The sequence below is a fragment of the Rhinolophus sinicus genome, linkage group LG04, assembly GCF_036562045.2.
Source record: "Rhinolophus sinicus isolate RSC01 linkage group LG04, ASM3656204v1, whole genome shotgun sequence".
NCBI lineage: Eukaryota > Metazoa > Chordata > Mammalia > Chiroptera > Rhinolophidae > Rhinolophus > Rhinolophus sinicus.
Genome location: NC_133754.1, coordinates 151182951 through 151206068, shown reverse-complemented (window position 1 = coordinate 151206068; position 23118 = coordinate 151182951). Strand labels below are relative to the sequence as shown.

Here is a 23118-nt window from a genome sequence, read left to right as displayed (position 1 = left end):
GTGTCCTATTTCTATCTGCTTCTTCCCCCACTAGAATCGAAGCTTCTGAAATCCCCTTGTCCCCTTGAGTGTAGATAGATACCCAGGGAGCAAATGTTTGCTGCGCTGACTAGGTGGGAGGTGAACCCACGATCGTCTAAGACCCTGTCACTCATCCTTTCCAAAGGAGATTCACATTTTGCATCTTAGAGTTAAGTGGTGCTAATTTATAAGTGGGAACCCTGACTATATTTCCAAATCTGCAAGGTGAAATTTATTTGGTATTGTTTGGTCAGCTTAACTTGAACTAATTTTCAGTTTTAGGAAGTGTATTGCCCTGAGCTCTGTGGAGATCAGTGGTGAAAGAAATTCAGAAGTGTCGTCAGGTTGACGTCTCTTTGTTGTGCTTCACCCCCCCACCCCCACCCCCAAGAGCAGTGCTTTCCTCCCCATAAATACTGGGGCCTGTGCTCTGCCTGCCTCCTGTAGTAGCACCTAGAGGTCAGTAATAACTCACACTAATAATAGTTTGGCCTAAGATTCCAGCTTAGTTCCAGGTTCCTTCACCCTGTGTTTTAATGCTAGACGTGTAATTGAGAAATCTTCCACCCACTTGTTTAGTGTTTAAATAAATATTTAAAGTACCTTTTTGGAGTTGGAGCCTAAAGGGAAAAGACAGTGCTAACTACATTGGGGGTAAAATCACCTCTTAGGAAACATGTTTTGCAGCAGTGTAGAGAGGCCACCCCTGGCTTCTAGCTAAGAAGACATTTCAGTGGCCAGTACCCCCTCCAACCCCCCCACATGCACTTTTTCTGTTCCTGATTTTGTGCTGGTTCCTCTGTTGACCGTGTCTAGATTCCACAGCTGGTTTAGTTAGTGGATTTGAAGTTAATTCAGCCATCTTTTTACTTAATGATATTTGGGTGTTCTTTGTTTTTTGTCTATTAAATGCTAAAAGTAATGTGCCTGTTTTGTGCCTTATCATCACCATGCAGGTTTAATTTAACCTGTTTTTCTTCCCTTTGATGACCTAAGAATGTATAGCTAATTTCTTGAGATGATACTGATATGTGAGGCCCTTTCTTTTGATGTCAGTTATGTTTAGCTGCTGGACGATTGTCTTTCCCTTCTCTCTCCCCCTCTTCAGAAATGACTTTCAGCTGATCAGATCTAAGTATAGTTTGTACAGTTCTTGTGCAGATAATACTTCTTGCCTATAATGGTTGGTATCTTGGCTAGAATTTTTGACTTGAGCTTTGAGATGGCTGTATTTTAAACTTCTCTTTGTTTTACCTCTCGTCCAGTAATCTGTTGGTTTGTACCTTTGTTCTGCATTAGCAACCTGTAGCTTCTGCCCCAGCACATTAACAAATTTGGAAATGTTTAATTGATGAAGAAGTAGCACCTGGCACTCAGAATCATAAATGCTGACTGTAGCCAGAGAGCATCCCAGTGTATCTGCTAGGCCAGCTCTTGTTTTCTCTGTCTAGTAATTTTTCTTTCACATACCCATTTTTAGTTCTGCATTTGCCTTTTAAAACATGAGAACAGCAGTATATTCAGCTAAATAAGGAAACAAACAAAAAGTCTTCCCATGCTTTGGAAATCCTCCACGTGTAGTTTGTCACTAAGGCCCTCTGTCTTGTCGGGACACCAAGTTGGAAAAATCCTGTGAAAGAAGGAAAGGATTTTGTAGATGTTGTCGGTTAGATGTGCAGACCCTAAGAAATGTTAAAGGTAAAGCTTCTTATATTGGCCAAGGAGATTGTGCCGTAAGTAGATGAATTATATTCCTGAAGACCTGTTTTCTTTTCCCGAAAGCTTAGGATAATATGGCTCTGATTTTCTGATGACCCCATATCATTGCCCCACCACCTTCACTGTCCTAGGTCTTCAGGCTAAGAGTATCCTCCAGAATCGTAACTCACATTATTCTCCCCTATCTTAGAATGAGCCAGATAGCCCAGCCTTCAAATCTTACTGTGCCCAGGGCTCTAGAAAGAAGTACACTGATATGTCGACATGCCTAGTGTGTCCTTTTATGCAGGGTAGCTGTCTCCATCCTGCTAGGACCACATTATCCCTCTTGAGGTGAGGATGTCGATGGTAGTGCCACGTGGGAGCTAAGGTAAAGGTTAGAGCGCCACTTTTGTAGCTGGACTGACCTGAACTTGAATCTTGGCTCTCCCACTTACTAGCTGGATGGGCTAGTCATCCTGTCCTGTGTGGGTTTCCCTCCTCTCCAAACATTAAGGGATGGCGAGCTACCTCCTGAGACATGGGGACCAAAGCTTACATCTATATCGTGCTTCATAACTTTTCTGGAAGTGCTGTCCACAGAACGTCATTTACTTTGCACCTCAGCAGTCACGCTATAGGATATAAGTTTTGTCAGGGCACGTTGCGACAGTAGGGAAAAGAGGCCCAAATAAGTGACATGATCCCCAAATCACGTTAGTGACTGAACTGAAACTCTAACTCACTTTTTGCGGTTGACTGGATTCTTTTCAGTGGCCAGACACAGGATCAAGCTTGTTGCATGTGACCTGTGGCTGCTCCTGCCTTAGCTTGCTTTGGGAGGCTCCCGCATCCACTGGTCTCTGCTGACTTGGGGAGGGGCCGTGGAATTCACTCAGTTATTGTTGTTTTGCCTCATTGCCTTTTGTTTTCACTTCAATCAGCTCTCTAGGGACTGCTTCCCTCCTTGGGAACGTGGATACCATCTCTTAGTGATATTTGGTGCGACCGCTAGAAATTCCTTGGGAAAAGCTGACTGGCATACCCCAGGGGTTAGCGGACTGTCCATGTTCTTACTGTAGCTGACTTTCCTTGCAGGGCGACCTTTCATACCTGGATTTATAAGTGGCTGGGTAGCAGTAAACAGCTTAGGGTGATCGGATTCATTTACTGAGTGAGTGCCAGCTGTATGCTGGCTGCAGAAGTCATTCCCACCTGTCCCTGAAGAACCTGGAATGAGAAAGATAGAAATGGAATCACGTGCAGTCAATAGTCCATGGTGTGATATGTGCCGTCGTCGAGATTGATAGGACGAGCCAGGACCCTGGAAGAGAATCTTCCTGGCTGGGGAGGTTGTGGCAGGCTGAGGGCGGGAGGATGTGAGTGTAGTTCGGAGGGAGGCGTTGCTGTTCTCAGCAGGAGGGAACAGTGTGTGCACAACGTGGAGATGTGACAGCCTGCAGTATTTTAGGGGACTGGCCTGTGCCACGTGGCTAGGAGTGAAGGATACCGGACGGTCGCATGAAGTGAGGCTTACCGACACTAAATTATGAAGGGCTTGAGGAACCCTGAAGAGCTTGAAGAGCAAGGGAGGGTTTTTGGCATGATCAGATTTTTGATACCTGTTAATAGAACAGGAAATCCCACGTCAGGAGAGGCCAAGTGCACAGGCAGTGGGGTCTTGGCCACAGCCATCATCTCCGAGGCCCGTGGTTCTTCATTACTGTTTACTGCTGTTCCTGTCTATTTACAGCAAACCAGTAACTCTGTAAACACCTGTTTTCCTTTGGCCACAGAACACAGCATAGTTTCATTAACAGGAGCCAGCCTGCTAGGGAAAAACAACCTGCTTCCCTGGAAACACAGTCTTGTTTTCCAGTTCACCACCGCTGCTGCGAGGACTCCCGGTGGGAACTCTGAGTTCCTCCCCCTCTGTCTTGTGCCCAATAAATGAAGTCTCCTGCTCTGAACATGTTTGATTTTATTCAGTTTTTAAATCTGTGACGTTCAGTGGGCCTTCTTTTGTTCAGTTCTGCAACCAGATTTCACATGTAGATGCTGATCTGCGGGTTCAAAAAGTGGGGTGAGTTGGGGGCTCCACTCTCTGAGGCTTTCTTGGGTACAGGTGGGTGGCCATGGCAGTGTCACCCTAATGAGGGCTCGAGGGACTGTTCTTTCTGCCCTGCGGTTTGCCACAGTCATATCCCAACTTCCTCCGCTTCTGTTTGCCGTTGTCTCCCCACCCTCACTTGCCCTTAGGATTTAGGAATTTCCTGGTTTATCTTGCCTGTTCTTTGCCTGCGTTTTCCTGACTCCCACCACATGGTCCTCCTTTTCCGCATTTCCTGACCCTCACACTTTTCCACTGGTCCAGATAAGAGCCCTTGCTTCAACATATCCTCACTTCCTCTTTTAAAGTCCTGGGTGTTTAATATTGTCGGCACTGTCATTGCCTGAAGGCCCCTGCTGCTGTCAAGCACGGTGTTAGTGTTTCAGTTTTGCAGCTGTTATCTCTTTTAATCCTTACAACAACCCTTGTGTTTTATTATTATTGTTTCTACCTTATGGATTAGGAAACAGACACATGATAGGCTGCAGGTACTCAGGCCAGTTATAAAGACCACAGTTAGTGAGGCCACTGAGCTGACGCTTCACATCTCAGGTTCATTTAAACCAAAATCTGAGCTATCGACTTACTGTGGACCTAATCTAACATGTTCATCGGTTGGGAGCCCTTCCCTCCACTTTTTCTTGAATAGACAAATGAATCTAAGCTTTTAATTATTGAGATAGACTTACAAAAGAGTGCGTAAATTGTATGTGTATAGCTCAGTGACTTGTCACCACAAGCACCAAAGAAGCCCCCTTTTGGGAACCTTCCAGTCACCAAGGTAACCAGCACTCAGACTTTTAATACAATAGGTGGGTTTTGCCTGTGATTGAACTTCTGTAAATACACTCACGCCATATACATTCTTTTGTAGCTGGCTCCTTTCTGAATTTGGGCTTGAGAGATACTTGTAAATACTATCTGTTTATCAGTTCCCCTTCCTGGTCGATTTTAGTTTTCCTAGTTCCTCATCAGCAGAGAAGGTAAGTTTCCTTGGGCATCTCTTTTAACATCATCATGATGTGCCATGAATGTGACCTTTTCTCAAAGATGGTCCTGTTTTTCCTGGCGGTGAACCACTAACGCCAAACCGTTTGGTTTGCTCCCCTGGTGTTTCCTTCCAGTCCCTCCTTCTCTGAGACCCATCTGCCCTCTGTGCCCTTCAGGTTTATTCATTTCATTAGGCTCGCAGCACAGCGGGCAGCGCCAGCTTCCCCTGAGGCCCCTGTGACTGATGTATTGACATCCACGTGGGTTTCCCCTGGGATGGACCTACGTTCACAGTGTGTGACGGCAGTTGTGTGCTCTCTGTGAATAAAGTTTAAATTGCCTCAGTATGATGATCACAGACCGTCTGTGTGGACACCTGGGAGAGAGATGGTATCATCCAGAGATAAGCGAACAGCCCTCCGTCTGTACATTGTGCATCAGTGTTCATCTGGAACATTTAACTCCATCATAAGCAGAGTTCCAATGGAAGCAAAAATAAAGTTTCCTTCCCCTAAAAATCCAGAATGGCTAAACTTGGCCCACCTGGACGCCCCCACCTTCATTTGCGGCAAACAGGGAAACCAACCTTCACGTTATTCTCGTGACAAAAAAGCTTTGAGAAGCAAGTGCTCTCCAGATCTCACCCACAGTTCTTCTAAAATATGTTCAATTTATTTTACTTAGGGAATACTCACTGGTCATTTCTCCAACTTCACTTGGTTATTTGTTTGTTATTTTCAGATCCAGGTCATGGTGCCTGATATCAGGATCACATGACTTGATACTGGACCTTGAATAATTCTCCTAGAACGTGAATCGACTTAAACCGCAGTTCTTGTGGTCTCTCATCTGCACCTTCTCTTTGATTCCAAATATCCCATAATAAATGGCAAGGTTCAATTAACTAATGTGCATGTATTGAAATATCATGTGGACTTAATACATTACTAAGGACACTGAAGGATACTATTGGTTAAAAGATAGAAAATTTAGTGGTTTGGTGACATAAGAGCTTTGAGCTGTAAGTTATTTACATGCGTATTTATTTCCCAGGACAGTGTATTATTCCCATTATATATGCTTAATTATTCAAATTAAGAGTAATATTAAAGATTTGGGCCAAGTAGCCATTCAATATTAGTTATTGGAACCAATTTGCCAGGAGATAGCAGATATCTAAGATTGTTTTCTTTGGTTGGTGGAAGGGGAAGTTCTTTTAAAAGTCTTTCGTGTATTTGATATAAGCTGCTGTATGGGCTTTATGTGTAGGCTAATAAAGACTCCGTGGCTTGTGTCAGTTTTCAATTTTGTGTTTGCAAAGTTATTTTACAAAATTTGAGTTAGCATTAAAATGAAGATTTAAGTTCTGTATTAATACCCACGGTCTTTAGATCTGTAAAGGGACTGCAAGGTGCCAATGACAAATTCCAGAGAGCGCCCAGGTATATCCCAGAGGGTGATGGGAAAGAGGGAATGCTACATACTTCAGTTATTGTTTATGTATGTGGTCATGTAAAAAAGGTTTAATGTTGAACTTCTAGATTGCCTAGCAATGCATCAGATAAGAAGGAAGTAGTGGTGTTTAAAGTGCCATGTGCGTAATTCCATCAGTTTTGATGCAGGGCGAAAATATTAGTACTCCTGTTTCTTCCATTCACCAAAGTGTTTCTATGTATGTTTTATAACATCTGTTACATATTAGTGCTTGGAGTTTAAATATTTTGATCATTAGAAAAAAAGTATGCGTTAAAATTTTCACGAGGAAACAGAAGCGTGCATTAGGATTAATTTGTGTTTAACAGGAGAAGAAAACAATAGTTAAATAACAGAAGTTCATTTCTCTCTCCCATAGTGTCACCAGTGCCTCTGCCTTCTATGTTTTTGTTCTACCTCCCCCAACAATTGATTTCCATTTTCAACTTCACCTTTTGGCCCAAAAGGGCTGCTGGAACTCCAGTCATTTTGCTCATATCAGGAAGGAGGAAAGAAGAAGGCAGGCACCACCCCCACCCCGTTAAAATTCCTTTTCTCTTCTTTTTGTTTTTTTTTAATTAATAAACTTAATTTTTTGAGCAGTTTTAGGTTCACAGCATAATTAATTGGAAAGTAAAGAGAGGTCTCATATTCCCCACAGGGTCGCCTTTGTAAATTTTACATTAAGAACTTTTTCTAAGTACTGCCCAGCAGCTTCTGCCTACATCTCTTTGGTCAAAACCTGGGCTGACCTGGCCATAGGGAAGCTGGGAAGAAGAGTAGACTTTTAGCTGGGAGCTTTGCTGGGGTTCGTGGCCAAAGCAGACAGGGAGATTGTTGAGGAGGAAACTTGAAATCTCTATCAGAAAGCCATTTGACCTAAGAGAATCGCTTATATTTTTCTCGTCAGCAAAAGAGAGTTTAAGTTCAGGTCTTAAACTGGTATCTTTTGAAAGCTGTTTTTGTTGATTAGTGTTGAGATGTACTGTTTACTGTGTGTAATTATTATGAGTTCTTAAAGGGCTTATCTTTAAGCATGGAAAATAGTCATTTTAAATTACACAAAGAAATGACAACAGTGATACAAGGTGCATGGAAGGAGGTATTGTATACTAATTTGGAAGCACATTTAGTGTTTTATAATGGGATTTGAAGAAATGCTTTATGGAATGGATAAAGCACAGTTTAAAAATCCTAAAAATATTTTTTAAATACAGTTCAATATATGTGTCTTTTGGTACACCCTAGACTTCTATTACCTCTTTTAAATTTGTTCCATCAGTAAATACTTCAACTTACTGATTTTGAAAGGAAATCGTAACAAGCGAATCTTCCTTTGTGTTTCTCATAGAAGCATGCTGAGGTGTAACTAATTGCTTTATGATAAATGCCTTTTGTGTTTCCTCTCCTGTCCTCTCTTCTCTCCAATCACCGTCTGTCCAAAAGTGCATACTCCTTCCACGTTACTGCAGATGGTCAGATGCAGCCTGTCCCTTTCCCCCCCGATGCCCTCATCGGACCTGGCATCCCCCGACATGCTCGCCAGATCAACACCCTGAACCACGGGGAGGTGGTGTGTGCCGTGACCATCAGCAACCCCACGAGACACGTGTACACGGGTGGGAAGGGCTGCGTCAAGGTCTGGGACATCAGCCACCCCGGCAATAAGAGCCCTGTCTCTCAGCTCGACTGTCTGGTGAGTGAACAGGAACCAGTGCACAAGGGTAATTTCTCCCTGGAGCCTCAATAAGGAAATAGCTGTCCAGGCCTGGGTTTTATTCCCATTATGAGGAAATGGAAGCCCATTCTGTTTCCTGTGTTAGCTATTTAGCTCCCCCCATCCCTCTCCCTTAAATGTGAAGGTTTCCTTTGTTGCTCTTTTAGTGGTTAAATCCCAGAGTTGATGGATTTCTTTAAAACAAATATTTTACAGTCGTTTACAGAAGCCTATCCTTGTTTGAATGTGTATTCAAAAGGGGGTTTCCCATTTAATGGTTGAAAATACAGCCAGCCCTGTGCTATGAGCCTGCAAACCACTCAACTTTTAATTTCCCTACAGCTTTGGATAAATATTGAATAGTAAACATTTGATAACATGGCATTAAAATCATTCTGAACAGGGTCTGTGTTTTCAGGGACACCTGGGAGAGCTGGCTGGGTTTTGTTACCTTAACTTCATGAAAGGGTTAATAGATTACACTGTAAGAAATCAGGGCCGCTGTTAGCAAACCACGAGCCATGAGAGTGCTTCTCTTAGGTACCCAATCCACCTTCTCACAGAGCATGAGAATACCATAGACACGCTGGGACACGTTCCCGTCTCTAAACTGTAACCCCAGGCTTCACAGACCACATACCATTGGCCTCAGGTGGGAAGAAGGCCACCCTGGCCCTGGTATGTCTGCCTACATGTTGTTTTCACAGATGGTGCCGTTTACGCACTGCCTGCCTGGCAAATGGTGAGGATTCTGGAGAGAGTGCTTCCAAAAAGAAAAGTGGCAGTATTTCTGAGATTTTTTGGAGGGTGGGGGTAGTTATTGGCTTATTTTTTTTTTTTTAATGAAATGGCTTAAAAATATGTCCATTCATGACATTTAAACATTCTTAAACACAGCTCAACATTCTAATAGTAGTTGGGAGTCTTTTGTAACACGCATCACCTTTTTTGAAATTATGTGCTCACAGTTTCTCTAATCTTTGAAGAGCAGGCCATGGTTAAAGCGTGGTGAAAGAATTTGGCTATTATCTATTTGGGTTGAAGGAGAGCACTTACATTGCTTTTGGGGGTGGGGGTCATCTTAGGTTCCACCAGTTTAGGTCCTACCTCCCTTTTTAATATGTATTGATTTTAATAGAGGGATGTCCTCTTTTTTCAATGTCTTTGGCCTTTGGACGGAGAGCCTTAAATATGACAGCAGCCATGCTACAACTTAAGAAAGCACCTCTGTTAAATTCCTAGACAAGGCTCCATCTGGCTAATGAAGACACAGTGGCAGCTTTAGGTATAGTTAAGACTAATGCAAACTAAAACATGGGCAGCAGGTCTGCAGTTTCCAAGTAGTAAAGAATGGAGGAGGATGAGATGGAAGATTTATAAATTGGCTTTGAAGAGCGGTTTCCTCATGCAGAAGTATGTGCACGCCTACCTTACATCTACTGATGATCTCAGTCCTGTCCACTCAGCAGGGAACTGGACATCAGGTACAGTTATGTTTAAGTGTGAGATCCTATGACTTTGTTTTGCTTACTATTTTGAAGGAGAAAGTTGCCGTCGGATCCCGATCTTTACTGTAGAGCTCTTGCTTGTTAGAGTCCATGAAATACCACTTTTCAAGTCAAAAGCCAAGATAGCAGTTAGAGAACATAGCATTGTTACTGCTTGTGTAACGCATTACAGCAATTGAATTATGTTTATTTCACAGAATAGAGATAACTACATCCGTTCCTGCAAATTGCTCCCCGATGGCTGCACTCTCATAGTGGGAGGGGAAGCCAGCACTCTGTCCATTTGGGACCTGGCTGCTCCTACCCCGCGTATCAAGGCCGAGCTGACGTCCTCGGCCCCCGCCTGCTACGCCCTGGCTATCAGCCCCGACTCCAAGGTCTGCTTCTCCTGCTGCAGCGACGGCAACATTGCCGTGTGGGACCTGCACAACCAGACGCTGGTGAGGTGAGCGCAGGTTGTTTCCTTGGATTCAGAACGCCTCCTATCGCCCCTGCTTTTGCAGCTGCCCCCAGGAGCTGAGCTCACACATTAAAACCCTGCTTTGTTCCAGACTTGAACCTGGCTTTTGGGAGTGCAAAGACAGAACTGCGTTGCTTCCCTCGGGGGCTCGCCATCTGGCTGCTGTGCTTGGCTGTCCCCAGGCTTTATGTTTACCTCCCTCATGTTCCCATTCTTGAGCCACATTGAGATGCCAGACTTGTTTAAAAATATTCCTGGCTTTTCCCAGGGGGCAACACATCCTGGATTACACGGTGGTATGAAGGGTCCTCAGTGCTGGATGGTTTTGGCTTTGCCTAGAGCCTTGTTTGTGCAAACAGTAGCCAACTGATAAAGGATACCAAAGTCAACAAAAGGACATTAGAAGAGATTCTACGAATTTCACTCACAAAATGGTTTTAAAGCCTCCGTGTTTCTCAATAGCTAACTAAATATGCCCTGTCCAGGGGTTGTTCACCTAGGAACGAGCCCAGCTTCCTGGAACCTGCCCTCCTAACCATAGTGAGAGCTGCAGTTCTGCCACCTCTGTATCTCTCCTTTGCTCTGGCAGCTCACTCCCTCTACCCAACTCGGTGCTCAGACCAGAGATGGTACAAAAAAGTCTTAAAAATGTCAGCACTCTGTAAACATCCAAGGCAAAACTAGTATGCCTTTCGCCCTTTCGTTTCACAGTTCATCTTCACTAGGAAACACTCTTTGGTTATGGTGTGATTTGAGGCTGTGGATTGTTTAAGAGGCCTCCTCTAATGCTTTTGGGCCCCATGTGCCAGAGAGAAGGGACGGACGGACTGTGGAAGTCATCACAACAATCATCACTCTCCCTTCAAACCTCTTTAGAAATCCAGTAAGTGTCACTGAGCCAGGCTCTGTTCCTGCATGTGGGTGACGGTGTGGCAGTTTTTTCTCTTGTCAGTCACTGAGCACCTCAGAATGAGCAAAATGGTCTAATTAATGGAGCTGAGCTGACAGCCCCTTAGACGAGGAGCCAGAGGCAGAGAAGTTCAGGTCACTTGCCCCAGGTCACACAGCTGGGCATGGTGGAGCTGTGGTCGGGGTCCAGGTATTCTGCTCTTTGGTCTGTGTGCCGAACCCCTGCTCTGTGCTGGTCCCTGGGGGTAAATACTGATAGATAATAGGGTGGTGCTTTAGAAGTCTCGTTCTCCATTTGGACTGGCCACGTGTGACTAGCAGCTGCTCTGTGTCACAGGGTGACATAGAGTCTATTGAATATCTTTGTATCCACTGTGACCCGCCACATTCTGAACAGTCCTAAGTAGGATCTGCTTTCTAGGAACCTGACAGTACCACTGAGACGTGTGCACGGAGGAATGGAGGGAACACCCCCAATTGCTGTAAGTCAGCAAAGACATTTGTGGTCAAAGACAGAAAGGAAAGCATTTCATGAATTCTAGAAGGAAAAAAAGGCAAAGGGTGACATGAAGAGGAGGTCACTGGGTTTCAAGAGTGTTTGGAGAAAAGAAAATCAGCATTTTCAACAGTGAAGCAGAATCTGCTCTGGGCCTGTGGGACCAGCGGAGAGGGCTTGGAGGCAAACTGGGTGGTTGGGGTGCACATGGGTGGCCACAGACTTGGGGAGGATTGGGGTACGTGGAGGGGACAGGACTAAGACAGGAGTTCAGAATAGCTTGCAAAGGAAAGATTTTTGAAGTGGTGGTTCACATCTTGTCTCAGAATTCAGGGCAATAGTGGTGCTTTTTCTTTTACACGTTCATTAGATTCCAAGCTTGGCTAAAAGTGTGGAGCTCTTTGGGAATATGGGCAAGCATGGAAACTTTTCTCTTGGTATTGAAATTCCCCAGCAGCTCTCTAATGATGCCTATCACCACAGCGATCGGGCCTCTGAACATGTCTCACCTGGTCTGGTCACTCTCCTGCCAGCTCCCTGTGGCACGCAGAACCAGGGCCAGGACCCGCAAACCACCAGCCCTGCAGTGGCTCACGTTGGCCCCTCCCTCAGCAGGCCCCACCTGTTGCCTGGCGGAGCATCTGTGCTCAGCAGATTCCTGTTGGTTAATTGTTCTTGGTGGTGTGTTTTTGACTGAAGCACGAGGTTCTCCTTTAAGAGAACAACTTTGTGCTTAGCTTCAAGGCAGGGTCTTGCTGAGGTGCTGACGAGTCGCCTTCAGCAATTAGCTTTGTCTCTGCTCAGCACCTTGGAATCATGAGGTCAGCACGAATCTTTGTCTCTTGGCGTCCAGATATCCAAATGCAGGGCACCTCCTGATATGGAAAGTGAGGTTGGGTAAATATGTGAGCTCATGCTTTGTTGGCATGAAGGACACTGCTGTGTTGATTCACTCAGGAAAACGAGCACTTGTAGACCCGGAGCGTATAATGGAGTGGTGCAGACCTGCAGGATTAAAGGCCAGGCCTTCGTTGTCTTTAAGGAATACAGTTGGGATTTGGTGTGTTTGTCTTTTTTTTTTTTTTTCCTTTTAACACTTAAACACTTTCCCAGACCTGGGAGAAATTTTACCTTCCAGACGGATTTGTAAGAGTAGCTAGAGGAGTGTGTTTAACTTCTCCTGTGTAGTGACCTAAAATGGCATTCCATTTCTTTAGCACTTGGATCGTGAAAAAGAAAAAGAAAATGTGCAGGTGCTGTATCTTCCTCCTCGGGGGAAGGTTAGTTTGATCTTGCACATCAGCAGACACTGAAGAGATGACATACACACACCGAGTCCAAAACTAACAACACAACAGTGTTTACCTTGAGCTCTGGCAGGAAATCATTATTCAATCTGGTTTGTTTTATCAGGCAATTCCAGGGCCACACAGATGGGGCCAGCTGTATTGACATTTCTAACGATGGCACCAAGCTCTGGACGGGCGGCTTGGACAACACAGTCAGATCCTGGGACCTGCGCGAAGGGCGGCAGCTGCAGCAGCACGACTTCACCTCACAGGTGACTGGCTTTTTCCTTCCTGGAATCTATGAGGTGCTGTGTGTGTGGTGTCCTCTCCCTCCCTTCATGCCCCCACAATAATAGAAGCTAGACAGACCAGGCTTAAATTTTAGATACTGATTTTTTTTTTAAAAAATCACAAAAAAATTCCTTGAAAGAGAATGGTGTCTAAACTCCTATAGGTTAAGTAAGACATGTTAGCTATTATGTATGAGTTTGTTTACGGGATTCCTGCAGGGAAGAATACACAGTTTTCCTTCAGTAGTGTCTGATCTGTTTTATGTATTCTCTCCATTTAATGTGGGGATGAGAGATGATTATTTGATTCACATATAAACAGAGCTTGAAAAACACAGCATATCACAAGGAGTCGAGAAAAATCACAACAGCTCTGAAAGTTAATTCATTTCCCTTGCATCAGGGAGCTTAAAAAAAGGCAGCAGCATCTCCGTGGATAACCATTTTATTCCTCATCCCATACAAAATTAACTCATGGCTGACTAGATTTATAGAATTTTGAAATGATACAAAAATGGCAACTTTGTGGATTGTGAAGATTATTTAGATGACGAATGAGTCTAAATCTGTTTTGGGAAAGACAGTGCTTGCCATTTTAAGTGCTTTCTGACAGTAGAATTGTCCTTTTCATCATTGTTTGTTTACTTTTTTTTGTAATAAAAACGATTCCACTCAGAAATATAGAACAACAATGGAAAACAACTATATATACTACTAAATTTTCTGTACCTCTTAAAATTTTGTTGTGTTTCTTTTTTTTTTTTTTTTTAAGATTTTATTGGGGAAGGGGAACAGAACTTTATTGGGGAACAGTGTGCACTTTCAGGACTTTTTCTCCAAGTCAAGTTGTTGTCCTTTCAATCTTAGTAATGGAGGGTTCTGTTCAGCTTCAAGTTATTGTTCTTTCAGTCTTAGTTGTGGAGGGCACAGCTCAGCTCCAGGTCCAGTTGCCGTTGCTAGTTGCAGGGGGCACAGCCCACCATCCCTTGCGGGAGTCAAACCAGCAACCTTGTGGTTGAGAGGACGCATTCCAACAAACTGAGCTATCCAGGAGCTCAGCAGCAGCTCAGCTCAAGGTGCCGTGTTCAATTTTAGTTGCAGGGGGCGCTGCCCACCATCCCTTGCGGGAGTCGAGGAATTGAACTGGCAACCTTGTGGTTGAGAGGACATGCTCCAACCAACTGAGCCATCCGGGAGCTCAGCGGCAGCTCAGCTCAAGGTGCCATGTTCAATTTTAGTTGCAGGGGGCGCTGACCACCATCCCTTGCGGGAGTCGAGGAATTGAACTGGCAACCTTGTGGTTGAGAGCACACTGGCCCATGTGGGAATCGAACTGGCAGCCTTCGGAGTTAGGAGCACGGATCTCTAACCGCCTGAGCCACCGGGCCGGCCCTTTGTTGTGTTTCTGACAGTCCTCCCTGTTTTAGCCCTTTTCACAATATGAATAGGATACTATTTTTGGTCTGCCTTTTAAAAAGAACTTATGGAAATTTTTCACATACATTTAAGAGTACAAAAAATGTTCAAGCATATATGAAAGTACAGAGAATTGTACAATAATCCCCAGAGGCCCATCACCCAGCTTTAACAGTTAGTAACACCTGACCGTCTGGTCTCATTCTGTCATTTCAGCCAGAAGTATTGCAGTTCGTGTCTGTAAAAGACAAGGACCCCTTTAAAACAACACACATGAATACCATTATTATTAAGAATAGTTTCTTAATTTCATCACACGATAGAAGTGTTGCGATTTTTCCAGTCGTTTCATAAAGTTTTTTAACACGTGGCTCATCTAGGTTGAGTCGCTTGTCCTGTAAACTTTACCAGTCTGGAGTTTGCTGATACCATGCTCCTGTTCTTGCTGTTTTCTTTATCCCCCCTCATGTTGCCTTTTTACTGCCTGAGTTTATTGAGCAGAATCATCAGTGAGCCTGTTCTGCTTTTTGTAGATATTCTCCCTTGGGTACTGCCCGACTGGGGAGTGGCTGGCTGTGGGCATGGAGAGCAGCAATGTGGAAGTTCTCCACGTGAACAAGCCTGACAAGTACCAGCTGCATCTCCACGAGAGCTGTGTGCTGTCCCTGAAGTTTGCTTATTGTGGTGAGTTCAGCTGAAAGGAAACCTGAGAACATTGGTGGCCTAAATGGAAAAGACTTCTAAAAAAATAAAATAAAATAATAACAGTAGCGATCATATCTGGAAAAAATGTTGTCTGAGCAGCTGGATGCAATAATTCTTTTGTCTTAATATGTCCCTCAGAGCATAGTGATGTCTGTTTTCCTAATTTGAGAAAAGTCAACAGGCAATGAAATTGCCTCATACAAGGTTTTGACACATATTTGTTTTTAGTGGGTAGAGTCTGGGGTGAGGGTGGGAGGGCAATAAGGTGCCACTCTGAAGAGGGCTGGGTGGGGAGTTATAGAAAACTGGGGAAGGAGCAGAGGAAATCAATAGGAACTGACCAGGGTGAGGAACCTACAGTCAGAGAATAGACTATTTAGCTGAACCCAACTGTACACTCTTCAAGGAAGAGAAAGAGGGTAGAAGTTCCCATGGAGTCACATGTTTGATCACGAGATGGCTGGCTGGCTGACTGGCTCAGTAGCTATCACTTACCACATTCTGTGTGCTATATATTGTGTCTGGCATTTTCTTTAGGCTCGTCATTTAATCCTTGCCAGTTCCATTTTATTATAGGGAAACTAACTAAGGGAGAACAACTTCATTGCTTGCTATTTGAGGACCCACTGTGTGCTGGGTGTGATGCTACCAAGGTACCTTGGAGGCTGACAAAGTCCCCACTGCTGCTTGACTAAACCCACAATCACAGATGGTTCACAGAGGAGCCTGAATTTAAAACTTGCTCTCTCTAGTCATGTCATAGCCCAACCCTTTAGACGTGGTACTTCATGATATAAAATGCTCTGTCTGGTTAAGTCCATGTAGCTAATGGTAGAGTAGGAATTTTAATCTTGTTAAACTACATGTTCCTTTGCTAATTCTAGGTAAATGGTTTGTGAGTACTGGCAAAGATAACCTCCTCAATGCTTGGCGGACCCCCTATGGAGCTAGTATATTCCAGGTAAGTCAGGGCTCCTCGCCGAGAATGACAGTGACCACGGTGTTCCCGTGACACCAGAAGTGAAGGTACCTTGGAGGGAGCAGGGCCCCTGAGTATCTGTTTCACATTAAACACTTGCGCCCATTTTTTTTTCCTTTTAGTCCAAAGAGTCCTCATCCGTGCTCAGCTGTGACATCTCTGTGGATGATAAGTACATAGTCACTGGCTCAGGGGACAAGAAGGCTACAGTCTACGAAGTCATCTACTGAAAAGATGCGGTTTAACGTTTGTAGTTGAATTGGGCCAAAATGTTTTGAATTTGTAGAAATAGAGAAGTTGTAACTTTGAAAACACGAAAACCCGTTTCGAAACTTTGACACAAAACTACTTTGAGTCTACAAAGAGGAGGCGATGAGTCCATCAACAGAAGGTCACCTATCTACCCAGACCAAATGGAGCGCCGAGGCCAGGTGGACGGGGGCCAAGGGCGGCAGGCTGGAGGAGCAGAGCCTGCTGTCCGGCAGAGCCCGTCCTTTGCTTTCTGTGTCATCTGCCCAGATTACCTTTCTGTTCCTTGTGCTTCCCCTCACGTTCCGTCCTTGGTAGAGCAGTGGTGTCTCCAATGAACTTGTTTCCTGGTTTTGCATCTTGTGAAATGTTTTTTTTGTTTTTTTTTTGTATTTTTGTTGAAGGTTAAACATTTGTATAAATTGTAAATATATTTGGTTTATTACAGTAAAAGCTTTAGTACCAATAAGTGGTTTTCCTTTTCCTTCTTTATTGTTTTTATCAACGCTTTGGGATCATTAATGTGGGTTTTATAAGCAAAGTCCAAACATTTGTAGAGAAAGTTTCAAAATGCACTTCTGATTTTGTAAATATACTTGGCCAGGATTCCCATGGCCCTAGAACCTAATCGACCCTTCTGAGTTACCAGAAGCTTAGACTAGGAATAGTGAGTAAACTGAAGGTATATTGATGACTGTTTTATTTGGGATACTCAAATAGCTTGGTCTAAACGCATTCTTTTGTTAGGAAACTCTTGTAATTGGAGGGTACAGGTTATAGCTCTGCTTTTGCTTGCTGGTTCATTAGGAAATAATATTCTTTTCTCTAGGAAGGCCCGGCATATTCAATTCTATATTTCCCTTCACAAGCCTTACATTTCAAGAAATGTAGATGAGTTGGCTGGTTTTAGTGTTAAGATTGATGATGTTCGCAAAGCTGTAGAGTTCATTAACCTGTGAAAGAAAGGTGGAATGTCAGCTGGCTTTGTCTTCATTAATACTTATTTGATCTATGATATTAATTTGTTGTACGTAAGCCAACCACACCCAGCACTTATCCTCATTCTTCGCATTGAGGCTTCCCCTGCAGCGCCAGCCATTTCTCTCTCATTAGTCTGGTCTTGTCTTCATGGACAAGCTTTTCCTAATTTGATTAGATGAAATCGAACCCTGGGCTTTTAATATGTTGCCATGCATGTTTCCTCCTGAAAAGGCTACCTGGCTCTTTCTTTATATACCTATTATTTACTGCTATGTTTTAGAAAATACTGATTAATAATTTTAAGCCACGTTTCCTGGCTGTTTATAAAAATAGCATCTAAGGAATTTTTAACGTTTGTGTTCTCTTACGATCCAGCGAGTTGTTGGCATTTTGTCTTAATATTTTTCATTTGTTATCCAGACCTTGTTTTTATACAGTTAACAACATTGTTTTGTTTGCTTTTTGCCAAAATGATATTTGTTTATGTACAGAGTCTGTGAAATATTTTCTCTTCTCGTTAAGCGAACTGCAAAGCCGTAATTACTGAAGCTGATTTCCCTCTCATTCCCTTCCTTGTATAATGAAGCAGGTTTCTATACTACAGATTCTGATGGTTTATTAACATAATGTTTACCTTTTCTGTTCTTTCTCTTTCCCTGCCTTACTTCCCTATTTTCTGTAGTAGTGGGGAAGAGGTTAAGTTGCTCTAACAGAGACCCAACAACACAGTGGCTTAGAGACCACAGGGTTTCGGTGTCTCCCACGCAGTAAAACGCAGAGGCCCAGGCCAGCAGCGGGGTTCTTTGCTGCCACACAGGCTCCCGTGGAAGTTCAGGGGAAGGGATGTGCTTTCAAGCAGGTGACTAGGAATTTGCTCATCACTCCCATTCCCAGTCCATGAGCAGGGACTTGGTCACGTCCAAGACTGGGAGATGTGATCTCTAGCTGTGCAGCCGTATGTCCATGGAGAAGTGGGGACACATTTGAAAGGATTCCGGGTTAAAGAAAGAGTCTTGTTTCCAGCTGTGCATTTTCTCCCTTCATGCGTTGTAGGTTCCCAAGCTTCCAATAGTCTTTCTCTAATGGATTTTCTGAGAGGCTAGGTCTAGAGCTTGTCAACTCATGGGTTATATTGAGGCTGATGAAGCCACTTTAGTTTGCTTTTGGATGAAACACTAGTTTGGTCCTGTAAGAGGCGTTCTAGAGCTTCTAGAGCTAGTCCCTCTGCTCAGGGGATTTGGAATCTTGGAAAATGGCCTAGACAATTGTTTCCTCACTCCTAAATAAGAATGATAAAATGTTGCACTTGCCTTTCGGGGTCTTGAGGATCAGAAGTGGGTATGTGAAACAGGGTTGTGAACTGAGGGTGTGAGTGGGAGAATGATTTCTTCCTCAGCTGTGACTTCAGGAATTAGCTGTGAATCACCACCCTCACCCCCAAGAGGTGGGAAGCAAAACCCAGCTAAGCCAAATGTTTGTAATACCTCTTGTCTTGAATATGAATCTCAAATTAGGGTTCAGTAAATTCAGATTCAACTAGATGTTGATCACCAACAGGTGCTAGGCAGCTTCACGTATGAAGATGTGAGTAGGTGATTGTCGTTATCTTGAATGAAATAACCAAGGTTCAGGGAAACCATGTCCCCACGGCCTCACAGGAGGTGGAACCAAATTTAGGTTTCATCCTGTGCCCTGTGTTCTTTCAAATCTCATAGAGTGGTTTTTCCTAGGTGTCCAAAGTTCCTCTTCATTTCACTTGAAATATTTACAACTTGCACCATACCCATACCCTTTGGTACTAGTCTGGTGCAAAATTATAGGTGTGGATAGGTTTATGTTCACTAATTTATAACTGAATTTAATAATTGTTTTCCCTATTCTTTTTAATAGATTTATCTTGTATATGTGTATTTATCACTTATACCTAGAATAGTCTTATACCTAGAGTGTAGTTTTCTACCATGTAGTTCTTCCATAGGATTGAAGTTCATTAGGTAAAAATTGAAGTCCTGGTTAGATTGGTTTTGTATTTTTGTAACTAGGTGTTCCTACCACTTATAATAAGGACAAGATATTTCATCAATACGATAATTGACGTTTATTAAGTTTCTGTTATTTGCCAGGTGATAGGGAAGTGTTTGACATAAATTATAATAACCTACACAGTGAGGATTAAAAATTCACAGGATGGGGTTTTTGATGGGATCATTTTTTTACAGTTTCACGACCTGTAAATAGCAGCTGGCTCCAAAGCCATAGCACATGCATACAGGGATTTTTAAAATGGCACTTTTGCTAACAGCACACCGAGGTTGTGACTTCCCCGAAAATTTTCCAACAAATCAGAGAGAGGGATCAAATTCTGAATCTCAGCATAGTGTTTAATTCCATCGAGAGACTGCTGCATCTGTCATCAGTTTCAGCTTGAGTGATGACGTTGCAAACCGTGCCCTCTGCTCTAGATCCCTGGGTTTACTTCTCTGGGATATCTTCTATTCACTCTTCGCTCAGCAATGAAATCAGCTCACCACAGTTTCAGGCTTCCCTGAGCAAGATGAAGTTTGTATTTAAGGGTGATTTTCAGCCTGGGGAATTTACTCTCCAGACTTCTAGTACTTAAACAGTTCAGTGATTTGGTTTTCTTTCATTGGGTTCATGTTTCTAAGAGAAGTTTTGCTCAAACTTTAGTCGGTATCATAATCACCAGGAGGACAAGTTAAAATTCAAATCTCTGGCCCCAATCTCAGTTTTTGGTTCAGTAGATCAGGATGGGAGCTGAGAATTTGACTTTCTTAATCAAGTTCCCAGGTGGTCCGGAGGCTGCTGGTTTGGGGACCAATGAGAACTGATGTAGAGCAGTAATCCTTGCAGTGGAGTTATTAGCGCACGAGGTCAGACAATTAAGTTCAAGAACTCATCCTAGAAAAAGTGCTACATACCTCGTTGCTGAATATCACTATGGTCACCTTTGAAGTACTCCCCTTGGGCAGCTATGCACCAACACCAGCAGCTAGTCCACCCTTCAGAGCAGTTTTGGAACTCTTTTTCTGGAATGGCCATTGGGTGTCATCGTATTACACTTGATGTCCTGAATGTCATCAAAATGTCTTCTTTTTAATATTTCCTTTATCTTTGCGTAAAGAAAGAAGTAATTGGAGGCCAGATCAGGTGATTAGGGAGGGTGTTCCAATACAGTCATTTGTTTAGTGGCTAAAAACTCCCTCACAGACAGTGCTGTGTGAGCTGGTGCATTGTCATGATGCAAGAGTCACGAATTGTTGGTGAAAAGCTCAGGTCATCTGACTTTTTCACGCAGACTTTTCAGCACTTCCAAATAGTACGTTTGGTTAACTGTGTGTCCAGTTGGTACAAATTCATAACGAACAAGCCCTCTGATTCTCTTAAGACTGCACTCTCCCATATTTTAGGCTTTGGGGCTGAGGATTAAAAGTAAAATGGCAAAATGTAAGGCATGCCGTTTTGAAGTTACTGTTCTTGCGTTAGTTTCCATTCCCAAAACTAACTTTCGAAGCTGAATATTATAATAGGTATAAAACAAAATTTAAGTTTTTAAAAGCGTTGCTTTTTTTACTTAGCCATAACTCAGTGTGAAGTATGTGAATCCTCTAAGGCTTGGAAAACCTCCCATAATGACCTAATGTAGTGGAAACCTCGAGAATGTACACAGTGTTTATTTGGAGTGGTGATACATAATTAAAAGTTAGAAATTGTTCTTTGAAAATTGGAATACTTTGTGTAGAACAATAAGCTGCTGATTTTATAGGATGCTTTTATTCTTCAAATTATATGAGATATAGTCAGTCAGTTGGTGTTTACTGAGGATGTTACCTTGGTACATGGCAAGGTGACCTCTGGGCTGATGGCTAAGGTGAAATTATTCCCATGTGGGGGTACTGGGGGAGAATCTGCTGATAGTAACGGAAGTGCTGTAGCTGATGCACTGCCCTAAGGAAACTAGCCGTAAGGGATGGGCAGTCTCGAATGTGAATTACCGGTTTGACATAAGCTGGCTAAGACAACCCAGGATCCCATTCCAGCAGGTGGTTGGAAGAACTGTGTGCCAGGCACTGTGCCAAGAGCTTCCGGATGTATTCTTGTGATACCTGTATTTTTTAATTCCATGAATGTATCATACACCTCTGATTCTCAATTTGGAAAATAGGGCGAGGTACAAAGAAGAAAATAAAAAATCCATAATGGTACTACCTAGAAAAAATATTTTTATGCCACTTATATCAAATGTAATAGAGACGGTTAATAATAGTGAGCATTTGTTGAGTGTGCCAAGGACAGTGGAGCACTTTGTGTTACTGAATTTTCACAAAAGCCCAATGACGTAGTTACTGTTTTCATACTCATTTAACAAAAGAGGAAACTGAGGCACACAGCTTCAGTGTCTAGCCTGAGACCACACAGCTATATAATTGTTGGAGTCCGATTTAATCCAGGTGGTCACACTCCAAAGGCCTGTCTTAATTCTGCTGTTCCACTTCCTTGTCCACATGGTTTTAGAACCTGCTTTTTTTTGTCTTTTTGTTTTCCACTTGAGGTAATTGACAAAATTATAAGCAATGTAAACTATATACAATGTGATGATTTGATACCTGTATACATTGTGAAAAGGATTCCCCCCATAGAATTCATTAACAACACATCCATCACTTCTCATTTGTTTTCTTGGGATGAGAACACAAGTTGTACTCAGCAAATTTCAGTTATACAATACAGTATTATCCTCAAACCGTTTTCATCTTAAGGTAAGTTTGTACCTTTAACCAACCTCTTGCTATCTCCCCCCACCCCCCACCCCCTGGCAATTACCATTCTTCTGTTTCTGAGTTCCACTTTTTTTTTTTTCAATCCCACATATAGATGATACCATGTAGTCTTTTCCCTGTCTGGCTTATATCACTTAGCATAATACCCTCCAGGTTAATCCATGTTGTCACGAATGGTAGGATTGCCTTCTTTTTAAAGGCTGAATAATAATTGTGTGTGTGTGTGTGTGTGTGTGTGTGTGTGTGACATTCCCTTTATGCATTCATCTGTTGAGGGGCACTTAGGTTGTTTCTATATGTTAGCTATTATAAATAATGCTTTAATGAACATGGGAGTGCAGATATTTCATTTAGATAATGATTTCGTTTCCTTTGTATATATACCCAGAAGTGGGATTGCTGGGTCATAAGGTAGTTCTATTTTTAAGTTCTTGAGAAACCTCTATAGTGTTTTCCATAGTGGCTGCACCAATTTACATTGCTATCATCAGTGTATGAGGGTTTCCCTTTTCTCCACATCCTCACCAGTATTTGTTATCTCTTTTGGCAATAGATGTCCTAAGAGGTGTTGAGGTGAGAAATTACTATCTCCTTGTAGTTTTGATTTGCATTTTCCTGAGGGTTAGTAATGTTGAATCCCACCTTTTCATGTACCTGTTGACTATTTGTGTATCTTTTTTGGAAAAATGTCTATTCAGGTTCTTCGCCCATTTTTAAATTTGGTTATTTATTTTTTCCTATTGAGTTGACTTTATTTTTCTTTATTAAAATTTATTCACAAACAACTTGCAATTTTGGGTTTACTAAAAGTTGGCCGTTTCTCCTTTGTTAGGTATATTTATCGTTAGGAGTATTAGGTTATTTCGAATATTGAGGTTATTATTATCCTTGTAAAGATATTTATATATCATATTTTCTCCTTATTTCTGCTTTCCTTAGAATTAATCCCCCAAAATGGAATTACTTCATCAAAAAATAGAATGGTATTTCAGATCTTTGATATTACACACCACCAAGTTGCTTTCTAG

The 23118-nt window shown here is 42.8% G+C and overlaps 1 protein-coding gene across 2 annotated transcripts in view; it reads left to right on the top strand.

Annotated features, from left to right (window-relative positions):
* TLE1 (TLE family member 1, transcriptional corepressor) overlaps positions 1–16779 on the top strand; it is an 84355-nt gene extending 67576 nt beyond the window's left edge. For both annotated transcript variants that reach the window (XM_019736681.2, XM_019736679.2), the window contains exons 15-20: positions 7739–7988; positions 9715–9962; positions 12796–12943; positions 14911–15061; positions 15967–16043; positions 16184–16779. In XM_019736681.2, coding sequence (XP_019592240.1) covers positions 7739–7988; positions 9715–9962; positions 12796–12943; positions 14911–15061; positions 15967–16043; positions 16184–16291 — 982 coding nt within the window. In that variant the 3' untranslated portion in view covers positions 16292–16779. The remainder of the gene's footprint in view (positions 1–7738; positions 7989–9714; positions 9963–12795; positions 12944–14910; positions 15062–15966; positions 16044–16183) is intronic.
* Positions 16780–23118: the final 6339 nt, after the last annotated feature.